The 16,035-nt window shown below is 45.6% G+C and overlaps 5 protein-coding genes and 1 non-coding gene across 6 annotated transcripts; 3 read left to right on the top strand and 3 right to left on the bottom strand.

The window, feature by feature from the left end:
- Positions 1–49: 49 nt before the first annotated feature.
- JR316_0010521 (uncharacterized protein) lies at positions 50–2,974 on the top strand (the record flags this gene model as incomplete). Its single annotated transcript, XM_047896188.1, has 7 exons — positions 50–72; positions 203–788; positions 860–931; positions 989–1,072; positions 1,136–1,898; positions 1,956–2,134; positions 2,186–2,974. 7 exons carry the CDS (start codon positions 50–52, stop codon positions 2,972–2,974), a joined length of 2,496 nt encoding a protein of 831 aa, XP_047744233.1.
- Positions 2,975–3,280: 306 nt separating this feature from the next.
- JR316_0010520 (uncharacterized protein) lies at positions 3,281–3,559 on the bottom strand (the record flags this gene model as incomplete). Its single annotated transcript, XM_047896187.1, has 1 exon — positions 3,281–3,559. One exon carries the CDS (start codon positions 3,557–3,559, stop codon positions 3,281–3,283), a length of 279 nt encoding a protein of 92 aa, XP_047744232.1.
- A 1,677-nt stretch (positions 3,560–5,236) lies between these two features.
- JR316_0010519 (uncharacterized protein) lies at positions 5,237–6,423 on the bottom strand (the record flags this gene model as incomplete). The annotated part of the gene is made up of 6 exons (XM_047896186.1): positions 5,237–5,531; positions 5,589–5,714; positions 5,775–5,851; positions 5,902–5,937; positions 5,992–6,318; positions 6,376–6,423. The coding sequence occupies 6 exons, from the start codon at positions 6,421–6,423 to the stop codon at positions 5,237–5,239; spliced, it is 909 nt and encodes a 302-aa protein (XP_047744231.1).
- A 674-nt stretch (positions 6,424–7,097) lies between these two features.
- JR316_0010518 (Lipase 4) lies at positions 7,098–9,693 on the bottom strand (the record flags this gene model as incomplete). The annotated part of the gene is made up of 17 exons (XM_047896185.1): positions 7,098–7,321; positions 7,376–7,486; positions 7,534–7,640; positions 7,693–7,730; positions 7,793–7,865; positions 7,920–7,955; positions 8,013–8,042; positions 8,106–8,143; positions 8,203–8,469; positions 8,527–8,648; positions 8,703–8,750; positions 8,800–8,865; positions 8,929–9,039; positions 9,100–9,112; positions 9,173–9,237; positions 9,296–9,447; positions 9,506–9,693. The coding sequence occupies 17 exons, from the start codon at positions 9,691–9,693 to the stop codon at positions 7,098–7,100; spliced, it is 1,689 nt and encodes a 562-aa protein (XP_047744230.1).
- A 2,599-nt stretch (positions 9,694–12,292) lies between these two features.
- Positions 12,293–12,371, top strand: JR316_0010517. The gene has a single exon. It is a non-coding gene; the product is annotated as a tRNA-Glu (tRNA).
- Positions 12,372–14,518: 2,147 nt separating this feature from the next.
- JR316_0010516 (uncharacterized protein) lies at positions 14,519–15,445 on the top strand (the record flags this gene model as incomplete). The annotated part of the gene is made up of 3 exons (XM_047896184.1): positions 14,519–14,882; positions 14,941–15,335; positions 15,386–15,445. 3 exons carry the CDS (start codon positions 14,519–14,521, stop codon positions 15,443–15,445), a joined length of 819 nt encoding a protein of 272 aa, XP_047744229.1.
- Between the last annotated feature and the right edge of the window lie 590 nt (positions 15,446–16,035).

Genomic DNA, 16,035 nt, shown 5'->3' with positions numbered 1-16,035 from the left:
TTAAGATGCAACGCGCATCCTTCGTGATTCATCATTTCCCCTACACACAATGACGAACGAAAACAAAACCAAGTGAGTGCTATATCATATCAGTCAGAAAATAAAAGCTAAAGGTTATACCCAAAGGACTACCAAACCTCTCCCATACATTTTTGCAGCCTTTGTCACGCGTCTACTACGAACTAACATTCGACATTTACAGATTCCCCGACACCCCACGTAGCCAGAAATCCTTCGGACAGGATATTGGCATCGTGCAGCTTCGGAATCAGATTGCGAGAGAAATGGATGGCGAATTCATAACCTGCCCCGTCGAGAGCTTCATGGAAACCTATCTCCCTTTCGTTCCAACCGAGAAGGAGACGCAATACTTTGTTAAGAAGCTCTTAGAAGACATTCCAACGGGACGTGGCGCAGGACCTTACGCTCTTCGCAGTGACACAGACCCGATACCATCCGTCTTAACTGGCGATGAGACAAATTTTGCTTTTCGGGCGTACCCGCCCAAGAAAAAAATGGCAGTACTCACTGACAACGAAATTGCTGTCTTTAAAGGTTGGGAAAAGATCGCTGAAACCATTGGGAATATCGACTACCCTGGACAGCGAAACCGTAACAAATTCAGCTACGTGAACGTGCCATACAAGCCGATAGATTCTCCCAATCGCGGGTCCAACAACAAGATCGATGCCGCATTTGTCGCAGCTTTCGAAAAGAACAAGCCGCTTCTGACTACCGACATAGCAGTTGTAATGGAACACAAGTTGTCAGAGTCGCAGAAACGGCAAGTGGGTTCCGTTCCATTTTCCACTTAACATCTCTTCTTTTGCGCGGTTCGCCTGACGTTTATTCACTATAGAACGCTTTGCAAGCTGTATCTGCGAATGTTCAGATCATGAACGACGACGTCCGTCGTATGTTTACTTTTGGGGTATGGTTTCTGGCCTTCTTGTTGTGGACCGAACTGAGTTAACGATTTGCCACGTAGATCACAACCGAACAGCGTAATGTCACGCTGTGGTATCATGGTCGATCACATTCAGCCGCGTCGCATACCTTTGACTTCACAGAGGTCTGTAGTTCTTCCTATCCTTAAAATATTCTTCGTAGTCTTATTCTGATGAATTTCCTACAGAATCCCAAATTATTCATTCAAGTCCTTATTGCGTTTACGTTCGCAACCGAGGAAGAGCTTGGTTACGATCCAACGGTGACGCTCGAAGCAGACGGGAATTACACGTTCAAGCTTCCCGAATCACCAGGCAGCAAAGAGTTTCGTCTCTTTCGTACTTTGGAGCCCTTATCGCTATATCGCTCGAACAACATCACTGGCCGCATGGCGCGTGTCTACAAAGTGGTCGAAGTCAACGAAAGCGGTGAGGCGTTTGGCGATCCCCTTGTTCTGAAAGATGTGTGGCTCGACAGCACTGCCGAGACCGAAAAGAAGATACAGGACACCATTTTTGGCGATATTGAACAATTTTGGAATAGTACGGACGAACCGACGGAACTCAAAGAAATCAAAAAGGCCCACCAACAGATTGTTCTTGATGGAAGCTACAAGAAGTACTTTCTCGAAATTGTCCTTGACCACAGTGGACAGTTAACCAAACTACGAGCAAAGGATGGAATCCAAACAACAGATCTACTCGCTGAGCCCGACCCTGCACCACATCTCCCACGAACCGGTGCTAAATCTCAAAAATCACAGTTGCAGAACGATCAGGCATCTGTCAACACACATCCTATTGCTTCGAAAATAACAAAGCGTCCAGTAGTCCCACGCGAATATTCACCAAAGAGGCAGTATCGCGTCCTGTTCAAAGAGCTTTGTAAAACCGTTGGACGGCTCGAAACCATAGGAGATGTTGTCACTGTGCTCTTTCAAACTCTCACCCGTATGCGGCTTGCTTTCTTTTCATTCAAATTGTAAAACCTGACCTCTCTTTCTCTAGCCCTTCAGCTTTTGTTCTGTGCGGGATGGGTCCATAGGGACATCAGTTCCGGAAACATACTTGCCTTCAAGAAGACTTTAGAGAGCAAGGGCCCGTGGCTGGCGAAAATCTCTGACCTTGAATATGCCAAGAAATTTCCGATGCCAAAAGGTTCAGCCCCCGCAGCAGATCCAAAAACCGTATGTACCTTCTTGCCTTACACCGTAACCGTTTTCTGAATATGTATATAGGGAACACCGTACTTTATGCCTCTGGAGGTTATGATGTCGTCTTACCTCTTTTCTGCCGAATTCAACAATGCAATCATCGAAGCGCCACTTGATCCTGCCAAAAATACAGTCAAAACTGAACACAAACGTATAAACGTGGAGAGGCTCGCCCAATTCAAACAAAAGCTTCAGATGTCTACAACTGCCAAAAAGGCCACTGGAGTCCTGCACAATTTTCAGCACGATTTAGAATCGATATGGTGGATTCTTCTCTGGAATATATGCTGCCGTCTTCACCCAGAGCACTCGACACAATCCCTCCAGGACTTTGGCAAGGCTATTTTCGTGAATGAGATGAAGCCAACTGATTCCAGAATGAGGTGCATCACCGAACCCTCAATCGGAGAATCTATCGTCGCCGAGGCACCAGAATCGCTTTTCCCTCTTGTCAGTGCTCTCTTTCTCTTGAGGCATGATCTCTACCAGCACTACGTCGATCGTGGTAAGTGGAGGACATATGATGATATCGGGTCGTACTCCAAAATCCATAACATCTTTTTCGACATCTTTGAACTCCTCAACATTGAGGTCACAAAGGCTTCTGAGGCTCAAGATCCTGACGACGATGATGGGGACTCTCATTGGTCCAAAATCTCTTTATTGGTAAAGGAAATTAGGAATTCGGTGGCAGAAGGATCTGCGGTAGGAGAACCAGAGCGTAAGCGTCCTCGATCCAACGAAGACCATGTCGATGCGAGGGAGGTCGAGAGCGAAGGCAGGACCAAAGCTAAGCAACCTAGAAAGAAGTGACAGAGAGATAGATAGTAGCTTTAGTATTGTAACTTGCTTGGATATATTTCATGTAACAACAAATTCTTCATGTCATATCTCATTAGTTTGAACATTGTAGTTTTATTCGTGATCCGGTATGCAATAAATATTGAAGTGAGTGGAGTGCAGGTGACTATACAGTAGTACATGTACAGAGATATTGCTACGTCACAAAATTAGCAGATATATTTATCATAAAATGTTCAAAAGCAAGCCAGGCCACTGATACAACGCGTTACAATTTGACTTCTGCCAGCCTCACTAACATCCTCCCAAAACTCCAGATCACATCTCCAAGTCAGGGAGTGCATCCGGCAGATCAATGCCCATGGCATCCTCAATAAACTCCCTTAGCGCCTCCATCTCCTCCTTTATCATTTTTTTCTTCTTGTCGTCCTGCGGCAGCGCAGCACGACACATGCGAGCGTGCATCTGAGGGGGAAGTGTGCGCAGCCAGAACCCGACTAATGCCTTCCAAATGGCGAAGTCCATGCTGAACATGCTGAGCTGGAAGCGTGTGCGGTTGTACCACTCCTGCGTGGGCTCAGAGAATGTGAGGTGCATGTTTGCGCCACAGCTCCACCTACTCCATCTTGAATTCTTCAGGAAGCTGGACACAAAGCCCATGGTCGAGCAGAACGACTTATAGCTGGGTGAAGTTTCTAGGCGGGGTGCGGATAACGATTTCACCCTGGATCGCAGTGCACATGTCCAAACTAGAACATCTGCGCGGAGAACAGCTCATTCAAGGTTTGAATGAGAGATTTGACACCGCCTTTGTGTGGGTGTCCTGGGTAGTAGAACGACAACGCCGTCAAGGGGGATAATAAAGTGGAGATTCCGACTGAAGTCTAGTTCGTATCTCAGATGGTCTGCAATAAAATCTACAAAATCGTGAAATGAGTTAGGCAAATTGATACGAGTAATATCAATGTATCAAGTGTAGAATACACACCAACGACGAAGTGTACGGGCAGGTCGAACACCAAATGATCAAACATCCACATGAACACAGCGATGTCCCACAGCATTTGCTTTACCACGTCAGGCTTTTGTACTTTCACTGAAACCCACCTTCCCTCGTCCATCACAGTCCACTTTCGTCGTGCGTGGGCCAGAGCTTCGCCTTGTGAAGGTGTGCGAGGCTTGCGCTGGATACAGCCCTTTCTTCAAAAACTTCAAAAACACCGTTGGGCCTGCTCGGGGGCTGCCCCAGCTCGCCTACGAATACACGGTGGATGGTTGAGTATGGAACCTGAGGTGCGTCGTCAAACAGGCTGGCGAACTGTTTCTGAATCAGCTCTGGAAGCTCCGCTGCGTTTGCAGCTATTATCCGCCTGTCATTGCTCTCAGAGAGGGTCACTGGTATGAGGATGTTAAGAGACGCACCCAAAGTTGATTCATAAATCCCTGTTAGCCGTTTTCAGGTCAAAAACCGCGGGCCTGTCCAACACACTTGTACAACTCCGGTATCTACTCGCTCTCGCCTGGCGTGAAATTGGACTTGAAATCCCAAGTAATCACAGCACTCTATTGGAAATAAAGAGGCGTTGAAGACCATGTATGAAACCATATGGTAAGTAGACACTCACCGTTGTAAACGTCATCAGTGTCCGAGTTACACAAAGAAAGCACGTTGTAAACCCTATCCAAAGTGAAGACCGTTGCTGCTCCTGCTGCAAGCTACCCCATTCGCCGACCGTACTTGAATAAACGTGAGGGTGTTGAATGAAAATTTGTGACCTCAATGGGTGGCAGTAGTGGTATATCTGGCGTTAAATGGGATTTAGATACTTGTCTGAACGAGAGCTGTCTTATGGACAGCAGCGAGTTCAAGGCCAGCTTTCATAATACGAAGCAGGATCCTGCTCGTCATCGTCCGCTGGATTTTGTGACAACAGAATCGATGGCGTGGGTAGCAGTCAGTGGTAAAGCATCGGTGGTGTCGGCATTGCTTGCGTTCAATTTACAAGCGCCGCTATTAATATGCCGATGGAAAAGCTGTGAGTAGTCACAATGCCTTTGAAGCTCAGACGGCAACTGCTTGCCAGCCTCCGGATACGCCGAGCATGCGCGGTACACGCGTCTACCCAATGACGCGTCAAAGATATTGGATGCAGATATAATCTAATAACACACACAGATATATACACTATGAATACTACCCAAGCTAGATGAATATATTTCAGTAATGTAAGTTCTGCACTACAAAATAGGGTACTTGGTAGTCCGTTTCCGGGATTATGTGGCATTTTCTGAGGCCAAACTTTTCGTTACGGTTGGCCATGGGGTCTTCCGAGGCTTTGGTGGCTTCGACGGTTCGGGGTTGTTGATGCTAGAAGTAGAACTCTGGGAATTGGCATCTGAAGTTGACTCGACATGAGCCTTAACAAAAGATATGTAAGGATCTTGCTTGGGGCAAGGCTTTTGCCTTTTCCACAAACGTAGGAAGGCGGACGAGTATGATTCGGGAATCAGAAAGGTAGTCTTGCGTATGGAATTTCTGGTTTCCCACTTGAGGTATGCATCCAACAAACTGAAAATAATACGATGAGATATATGAAGGGAAACGCGGATATGTGACAGCACTCACTATTGGACGAATTGCTTTCGCCCTCCATGCATTTTCCAAGCTTGAAATTCGGCATCCCTCTCCCGATAGAGATTTGTTTTAGCTCCTTGTATCACCGTGTCCTTGGATAGCTTTCTGTCTTCGTATCTGAAAATTAACAAGAGAGAGTCAGTGCCTAATATGAGCATTATATGATACCGAACATACTTGACTCTGACTAACGAAACATCCTTAAGATATTGGCCTTTGAGGCGATAACAGCGAGTCAGGTTAGTCTTATTGATCTGCTCACGTTGAGTCATGTCTGGAGGCTTGATATCGACTCCACACTAACCATTTGATCTGGATCGATGATATATGACTCTGTTCTCTGTCATTCATCGTCAGAAACTGGTTCAACGACATCTGCCTTCAAGGCTATCACATCCTTCTTTGTCTTTGCACTCTTAGATAGTGTAATGGACGAGGACGGTGCTGTTAAGTCCTTGGCGATGCTGTGAGTCTTCTTGGGCTGACAAAATGCCCACTCAGACAGCTTTCGTTGTTTGGGATCGTCTCCAGGGCTTGTAGCCTTCCTTTTGGTGGGAGCGTTATGGGGCGCTTGAGAACTTTGTGGGCGCGTTTGTTGTGAAAATGGAAGGGTGGTTTGCAACAGAAGTGCTCGGTTGCTCGACGTGGGGGTCGTAATGCTCTGAGTGGATTCATCACGTATCGACGCCAGGTACTCGGCAAAGGTTACGGTCTTGCGCCTCTGATTCAGATGGGCACTGTAAAAGGATTACAGCAAGGGGAATGAAATCATACGCACCCTATCCGATGATTCTGTTTGACTATCGTTGACTGCCGGGTTGACCATGATGGTGGTTTATGAAGTAAGAGGAGGTGTCGGTTGCTTTGGAGTAGAGTAGATATGTGGCGGACCTAAATGATCGATTGTGTGGCAACAATGTAATGCTTACTGTCGAGATTGCAACTATTGCTCTCTTCTCAGAACAAATATTAGCCCTCGCAGTTTCAGAGTCAACGGAGCGGGGCATCTGAAAAAATCAACGATACACATTTGGCTGGGTACGGGGAAGTTAAGTAACAGAAGGGACCGAGTTGGACTGGAGTATCAAGGACCGCGCTTAGGGATAGATTTATCGGCAGAGCTTGTATTGTTGGCCGGTTGACCGTACTTTTGCAGGCAAAGAAAGAAGGCTCGAGCTTGGATCTTGTGTATTGCGATAATACAATAGAAAGAGCGTGTAGCGGGCTGCAAATTAGGACTAGAAAGTGTTGCGCCAGAGAAATTGTCGGACACACTAGCAGAAGAATGGAATTACGGTGGAGACCTATGGCAGCCATCGGATCATTTCGCCAAGAAAAAATTTATTAAACTGGTCACCACAAGTCGCTAGTAGCACCTGTCTGAACAATTCCTCAGAAATTTCAGAAGTTCACTGTTCACGTTGGATATTGAATTTAAGTCATAAAACACACAAAAATTGATTTGATTTCAACTCGTCAAGGGGACACGTATACTGGCTCTCATTGTCCGGCGCTTGAGTAGAGTTCCAGAGAGATTTGCGACAATAAATTCATCGCTTTTTCTCTGAATGTATCGGATGTAATCGAAATTGCAGGAGCCGGGTCCAGGAACGTCAAAATTGGGGGATTGGTCGGGGAGGAGCTCCAGGGTTTCCAGTCAACGGCGGAGAGGAGGCTAATAGGGTTTTTGGGAAGCGATGGGTTCCCTGTGTTCGCGAAATTGACTATGAATCAGGTGAGCCTTCCTTGCGCTATCGAAAAATGGTCACAACAAGTACCTAGTCCATCTGTGCCAATGAAGTCGGGGTCTGTTCCTGTTCCATAAAACTCTGGAAGATCGCTTGCATGGGCCGCTCCTATATCGGGGGTGGATTTTCCACGTTTGAATACTCATGCGAGGTCAATCAAAGCCAATATCTCGCAAAAAAGAGCTTACAGAATGCAAAGGTTGGCTGGGTCTTTGACGCGGCCTGCAAGAAGAACCGGCGGGGAGCTTGGAAGAACAGGTCACCTGAAACTGACGCCAGGCGCTTGTACTCTGGCCTATCAGTAGTTCTCAGGTCAGTTATTTAAATGGGCAGGAGAAACACAATACGTGATTGCGTTGGCAGTTCCAGTATCGAATGGGGATCCCTAGCAAACCAGCGACCATGTTTAGCATGAAGGCCGTCTAAAAGCAACTGATTCGTACTGACCAAGGTGATGTCTTCAGGATATGCTGCGGCGACTTCGGCCAACTGTTCCTCGGATACCAGACCTCGGAAATAGCTACACATATTCTTAGCGTCTCATTCGTGTCAAGAAAAATCGGAATGTACAAACATGTTTTTCATATAAGACAAGAATTCTTCGTTGGTACTTTAAACGGTTTTTCCCTATTTGAGCTGATGCTACCCAGAGATAAGGAATACATACGTGATGTTTGTGTTGGACTGAGAGAATAGCCTTCGATAAGGCATCAGAAGATTAACGAAACTCAAGCATGCCTGTACAATAAATCATACTCACGTTCCTTCGTCGTCACAATCCCCTGTAATAAATGGAACCTAGCAATGTGAAGAACCGTGTGAACGCTCCGTAAACCCAAATCAATTTATACACACACCTTTGCGTATAAACCTTTCTGAATAGAGACTTGTGGATCTCTCTTGATAAAATCGCCATCTACGGTGGGTTGCCACGGGATGATAAGGCTTGAAAATGAGGATAAACTGTCGGATAAATTCATAGCTTCCCCTAACATGTCGAATGGGACTGCTCTCAGGCATGCAATTGGATTAGCGGACCCTGTACACCGGGTGTTAGCTAAAAGCTGTTCAAAGACGGGTTGCTTGGTAGTCATGTCCACAGTAGGAAGTGGAGATCCCGATTGCTATATAAAATGATAGGATTAATCGGAAGCCGAATCAAAGCAAATCATGGAACATACCATTACTGCTCCGTGGAATAGTCCGGCAGGATTACCGTCATTTACAACCAAGTGTGCGCCCACAGAGATAGCACCCGCGCTTTCACCCCAACTGTAAAATTCCACAATATCCAGGTTATCAACTATATGGCAAAGACATACAAAAACAAGTTACATTGTTACCCTATTAGGGTCACCTCCGAAATCTTTTATGTGATCCTGTACCCATTGCATGGCAAAGCGCTCTGGAATATATTAGTGATAGAGTATATGGATCTGTACAAGTCAACTGACGATCTCTTAGCCCTGCATTTCCAATCCCAGCTTCCTTGACTTCTCTCCCAGCCAGCCAGCCAAGGGCTAAAGGTGATTTCGAAACCGTTAGATGAAGCAGAAAGGGCACTTATGAAGAATAATTCTAACCACTGAGGCGGTAATTTGCCGATACATATATCACTGGCTCGCCTAAGGCAATTGAACGCGAGACTACAGTATCCCCTGGACGAAGCGACGTGTCCCCAACTTGAAATCCACCTAATTTGGTAGTGTTGATCCATATAGAATACATCGAATTTTTAAAAGAAATCAATGTACCTCCGTATATCCACTGATGCATCAACGTTAAACCTGATGTTATAATATTCAAAGATTCAAGTCAAATACTCACGAATAAAACGGGCAGTGCTTTGTTGGGAGGGATCTGTGCAGGTTTAACCACATTGATAAAAAGACCTGGGGCAAAGACAAGGTTAATTGTCAAACAATAGATGCACAACTAGTAGTTGCATACAGTCCTCTGATACAGAAAGCGAGCTAGAAGACGCAGAGTGGTTGTTTGGTGGCTGCATTTGCTGGAAGCATGCAGAACCAAAATTCGTTGCCTGGCGAACGCCTTGAAAAGGAATTGGAGGCTCGGGCGGTGCAAAGCGAAGGTTTCCAATCCTGCGCAAACCAAAAGGTTAGCCAAATTTTTATACAAAATCTCTGGTGAGATGCATACGGGGGTGCTGCGAACGGCATGCCAAGAAACATCTCGAGCTTCCCGGTTACTCTTCCTTGAAAGGACCCATAGTCGAGTTTAACAATCGGGGTCGAGACATTATCAGGCGGTGCAGCTATGACCTTTCCAAGGTACACGATCAGTGGAAGTAGCCATACTCCAGTTGCCGAAATGAAGGAAGAAACCATTCTTTCTGAGTAGTATGAACGTGGATTTGGAGTCTTCTTTTATAAGATGATTGAGCCTTTAGATCGGAGTCATAAAATGCTGCGCACCTTTGAGCTAAGGATATGGCGTCAAGAAAAGGATCTTTGCTTCAAAAAAGAAACGTTGTTTGACAAAACAAATAGCGAGGGTCAATAATACAGGTTCATTTGATATGCCGTATAAATCAAGTCACATTTGGAATAACCCCTTGGACACTAAGTTTGACGTACGATGAGTGTGTAACCAAAGGTAGCGCGGTTCGATTACACTTGCGTATAAGTTGATACGCAGTAGTGAACTATTCGTTAATCATCTATTGACGCCATCAGTCGCGGGGGAAATGGAAGAGTCGAAAAAACGGAATATAACAGTCGACAGAGCATTTGAACAGAGAGCACTCCGAAAGATTAGTAAAGTCACCCGCACCATGCAGAAATAAGTTAGAAGTTCCATTTAATTAGGTCGAACGGGAGCTTCCTCGGTTGAATAGCCACCGTTGAATCACACATCAAGTTTCAACAACGTACATGGTATGACCATTTGTAATGCATAGAAGGCAGCGCTTGACCCCTAGCTTCTTCAAGAAAAAATCTATCGCAACACATAGGAAAAAACCTGGGGTATTCAGCTTCAGCTGGTGCTGTCTATATAAACAATATCAGAACTCGGAGCACAAGTGTCAATTGAAGCTCACCCCCGTCCAAGCTCAATCCGAGCCAGCTCGATGCCCAAGGATGTTTTTTACGACATCCGCGGCTGGTAGCCTGGTACCATGATGACCGCGTCGCCACTTACCGCGTCCGTTGAAAGCGGCTACTCTCCCATCATACCTATGATGAAATACCAAAGAAATGGTTAACGTAAGGATGGTAACGTAGCTGGTCAAAGATGCTTCAGCAAGTTAGACCGAGTATAATTCCGACTCACCAGAAAGGTACGATTAGCTTGCCATGAGGGTGAGAATAAGTTAACATATTTTGATTATATTTTGCTATATTAGCGCAATTGAAGTAGCCATGTGCACAGCAAGTTTCGGACCCGAACACTTGCGTTGACATGTAAATCGATGCAACTTTCCGAGAAAAACAGACTTGTAGGGAGATTGATACAGCATCCTAGGTTTACGAGTTTGTGCGCCTTTGTGCATCCGATTGCTGAAGCGTGCCGTACCAGCACATTCCGTGCTTCTAGCAAATCAGTTAAAAAGGTCAAAAACAGATGATATTGATGCATAAACTCCAATGCGGTAATATTACATTCACGTATACTGTATAGGAGTTGTGTTTGTCAGTCAACACAGCACATCAAGATGCATACTTACCAACAATAATGTGAGACTACGGCCAAGTTTTGAACCGATAAGCATTGGTAGTGAAATGGCCTTGGGGTATTTCATACTCATACAGCCCAAAGCCATCCCCGACTGCTGTCTTAACGAAATCAACGTAAAGGGGTGTTGATCCCATTCGTTGTCACCACAGACGCAAGAATGGCTCACAGTAAGCCAGTGGAAATGGGATCAATCTCTTTTCTCTGGGGGACCTTTTTCTACGAGCACGCCTGTACAGACTATGATATGATATGATCAGGATGAGATTGAACCAGAAAGGTCTTTCAGCTCACGCTTTGAGAAATCCGTGCTAACCCCCAAACTTTTTCCAAGCCACACGTTCAATTTCGTACTCCCGATAAAAATAAATAGGTGCCCAAACATTTGGCGGAATGTCTGGTGGCTGCCAAAACCTTACACTTCTGTGTCAAACAAGGAAAATAGAGTATGTACACAGATACATACCTTGTTTCTCTTTCAAGGCCGATCAAATCTTTCTCCTTCAACATATAACATTTCTCCACTTTCGTTTTGCTGATCTAGACAGAATGAAATCAGCCTAATTCATGAATAGGTAAGACGGGTGCTCACCTTCTGCGCAGTACACGTAACTCTTTGGATAGCTGGGAATTGTCTATCATCACAGCGCGCACGAGAACGATCCAAGGACATTTTCTCGGCATGATTGGACGATTGTACCGCATCCTATTTCTTGACTAGCCTGGGCTTTTTGTTCAGGGTACTCTGAGCGGACCATTGACCGGATGAAGTATCGCTGACTCTGGTGATTGTAGTCGTATTGGTAGAGTAATCACCCTTTACTTCGCCGTTTTCGCATACCTATCAAGATCACAGTTTGGTTGTGCTTCTTCGTTATAGAGGATTACTCACCAACTTACACTCTTCCTTCACTTGCTCAATTGAGTTCGAGTTCAACTCATATTCGCGTTTCAACACCGGTTTGACGTCTTCCTCAAAATTTTAAAGGTAACGGGGATGAAGCGTTTTCAATTTTGATAGTGCTCATGTTCTGGCATAAGCATGCGCTCAAGAGGATGAGGTTCGAAAAACATTGGACGATAATGAAAGAGGAAATTTTATAGGCGAAAATGGAGTAAAACAGAGACGAAAGACAGTCTGACTCGGACTTCGATATGAAATATTTCCAATTCCCACGACTCCGATCACTTAACCACTTTCATTGCCAAGTCCTTGACCATGTAATTATATGTTTTAGCAGACAAATTATGTCGGGTATGGTGTAACGGCTAACATTGCCGCCTCTCATACAGATCGCGGCAGCTCGGGGTTCGATTCCCCGTACCCGAATTTTTCCAACCACAAAAATTGAACTGTTTGTTGACACAGTTCTTTTAAATCAGGACTCCAACATCGAATCTATGTCCTTTCTTTTAATTATTTTATCAAGACACCGAGTCGGCTTTCTCTTGCATCATTGTATTGTATTATGGCGCCATTGAACTTCCCAATTCCGGGATCATTGTGTACGTCTCTCAATCAATATGCCATATAAGAGTGTTGACATCGCCTTGGTGCCTCTCATGTTTTAAAGAAATGAAGTTGGTATTCTGTGTGTGATTTCCTCATACCCTACTCTTCTCGTCAGATGCCACCGATACGGTTCATTTCAGCAATAAACTTCTCGTGCATTCCACAGAGATTCCTACTTATTCCTAATCTCTCCTAGATAGACCACGATACGTACGACTTATCCCAGGGGAAAAGGCCAAAGGAAGCGACCAGAAAATCGTCATGAAATGACACGACACGATGTTGCGGGTCTCTTGGGACTGGCCTGCGATGAACAATGAAGAGGAAACGCGTCACTAGGTGTGTTGTAACACGACAATGGCACAGGCCACTCAACCCCTGGCCACACCAAGGAAGCCATTTCGAAATGCCACATGTGCGGGTTTTTTGTTTTTCATCTACTTTACTGAAGAGATAGTAACGATGCTGGGTTAGTTAGGCTTTGTTTGGAATTTGTGGAATCTCAAAGACCGGAATACAGCAGAGCTTCGATGAAGAAAGCAGATAAGGTCGGTATTGATTGTGTTGATCATGGCAAGAAATGGTGACTCGCATTAAAGACAGAACATCCACACACGATTGGGCTGCCCAACCTGATATTGAATGGACGCTTCCATTTCGCAGTTGAGGAAATATCGGCCAGTGCACAAGGATACCTGCGCAACAAACGACAGTTTGCGACACTGGTAGGAGTTGATAGCCCTCTCTCTCACAGTCCATCATTCGTACACGGTACGACTGTTGAAGTGGCAATTTAACCACCCAGAGTGCTGATTCGGGTTTACAGCATTTAAACCTTGACAATGGATGGGTTAACCGAGACGTCACCACCAACATAGAGAAGTTTCATTTGGATAGAACTGAACCATTGGTTTTCAAGCTGGTTGACCACGAATAGGCGAAGGAAGTTTTGTTGGTCTTAAACCATAACAATGAGAGTGTCGGAGAGTAAGTCTTTCAATCAAAAATTTACTTCAAGATCATCTTCCAAAGAATGACCGTAGGACGCAACTCAAAGGTAGCGTAGTTCAGCCGGCGATGAGACCGATCCCCAAAACTTTCATATAAGGGACCCCTATTTGCGTTCCTGATGTATGCAGGCAGTACGACCGCAACGAGTGCTCAGAGGAAAGAGAACACGACCAACGATTTGACGCTTATCTGATTTAGTGAGTCGCTTTAGATATAAAGGTCCTTTCCAAATTCGAAGGATTTCCATATTCCAGATACGAAGCTTGAATGAACATCGATTTCAAGAGAATTTATCCGTACTGAGGACAAGTTCGCGTTGTAAAATCATGGAGGACCGCCAGGGCGTCAATCTTCGATGTGAAAAATCCCTCAAGACCGAGTACCAAGTGAGGAGACATGTAGAGGACAAGGCGTTGGGGAGAAACAGAGTTGGCATTTCAGTTTCTGACACGACTTTGGGAATCGATAACGCCTTGATGAGAGTCCACAGTGGTCGTGTCTCCGAGAAGGTACACCAGGAGAAAGTGGATGGGAGGCCTTCAGGCGTCCGACGGAAGCATGATTACCTCCCGCGGTCCAGGGGACGGTCATCGCGCTCCATGTCGCCAGAGTAGATTTATACTTCTGTTATTTCCAGAAGCGCTGAGAAGAATGCGTGCGGGAGTATGGATGATGGTCGAGGAAAGAAAGCCACTTGTTGGTTGTCGGAACACTTTACTTTGCATACGGCACATCCCGGAAGCACCGACAACATGATCACGGCCCAGCTTGGGCAGGCAAAGCATGGACAAGTCACACCAACAACCATCACCAACATTCAATGCATCCGAGAGTGTGCATTGCAGCTTAAACAACACATGGGATTTTCCATTTCAACTTCTTTGGAGTGTATACCCCATTGATATCATCTCTTTTTCCGACAATCAACACACAACCCAGGGGTTGCACATAGGATGGGTAGCTTAATGTCGACATTGGCCGATTCGGATGAAGATGGACAATCCGCGCAAGGTCACCACTATACACCAACACCGGACGACGTCGACGTTGTACGCGGTTACCTTACGCTCTGGGTTCCCGTGGAGTTGGCCAACGTCATCATCGATGAGGCCCAGTACTGGCCCAAAGTCCACTTTGGTGTGAGACCACCAGACGACGTTCCGACATGCGTCTTTGAAACCGGGGGTCCCGAGTGCTCTTTGGTCACTCCAAAACTATCCGAGCTGATAGGGACGACAAAGTTTGTGAGAATCAAGAAAGTCGTGTTTAGGACCATCAGTCACGACCAAGGGTTCTGCAGCGAGAACAACTTCCCCAGTACGTCACAAAGTCATCCTTTAGTAGATTGCAGCGCTAATGAGTGTTATCTACGCAGGCAAATATCTCGGGTCCTGGACATGGTTTGAAGCGGGCATTATCCGTGAAGTCGAGAAGACTTCAGTTGGCGAACAACCTGGCACAGAAGAAGGTCTGATTCTTACGCGCGTCCGGGACTTCATGGATGCAATGGACGACACAGTTGGAGACGGTATGAAGATTGCTTTGGTCGCGAATCCTAGTCAAACAGATTCGAGCACTTGGCATCTACAACGGAACATACGTGCCTCCCGCGAAGATGCAATACATCAAATTGTGTGGTCTGATGAGGTCCCCGACTATGCAGAGGAGGACGAGATGAAGTTCATTGATTCGACTGGTGCTGGGAGAGGCATGGGATACGTTCGATGTTTGCAGCCCAGTGATAGGATTGTTGTAATCGCGAAGGCAAAGGTGAAGTAACTTGTTTTGTTTTCAGCCGAATCTGACCAATATTATTTTAGTTTGCAGCATGGGCGAACTATGTGAGACAGGTCGAGGTTGAAGTTTACTATTCTGATTGATGTATGGATCGCCTAATATCATGCCATTTTACACGAAATATCTCTGCGGCAGTTGGGAGAGTGGCCCCAGGATGATATTCACGCACAGCCCTCATTTATGGTCAGCCAGCTCAAATCATTTCGTCTTTCCGTGCACAATTGTGTGGAAGAGTATGTTCTTTTCTTTCCTTTCAACGTTCTGCACATGGCCGGCGTGGTTCTCGCCTCCTGTTATATTTCTAATTAAATGCATGATAGGGAATATAGCAAAAAGTATGTTTATCCTGTTCCTCCCATACATTCATCTCTGAAAACGTTGATAGCAGGTAACAATCTGCTAACGCCACTTTATCTCTCGCTGTAAATAGAGATTTGCAGCCAAGCCCATTTCTATTTTGATAATTACATTTTTAGAGCGATTACGACCATCAAGAGTACCAGTTTTACGGCCTCGTCGGCGCTACTCCCTATACTTACCACTTGAACATTTACTGACAGATTTGAAGCTTTGCTCTACAAGGTTCTAGGTGAATTCGTCTTCCTGGACAAGCTATTCAAGTCAACGCGATGTCGCTCAACGTGTAGCAACATACAAATCATTCACTTTCAGA

This window comes from Psilocybe cubensis, chromosome 10 (genome assembly GCF_017499595.1).
Source record: "Psilocybe cubensis strain MGC-MH-2018 chromosome 10, whole genome shotgun sequence".
NCBI lineage: Eukaryota > Fungi > Basidiomycota > Agaricomycetes > Agaricales > Agrocybaceae > Psilocybe > Psilocybe cubensis.
The sequence above is the reverse complement of the archived record's forward strand: the minus strand, read 5'-3'. Positions and strand labels throughout refer to the sequence as shown.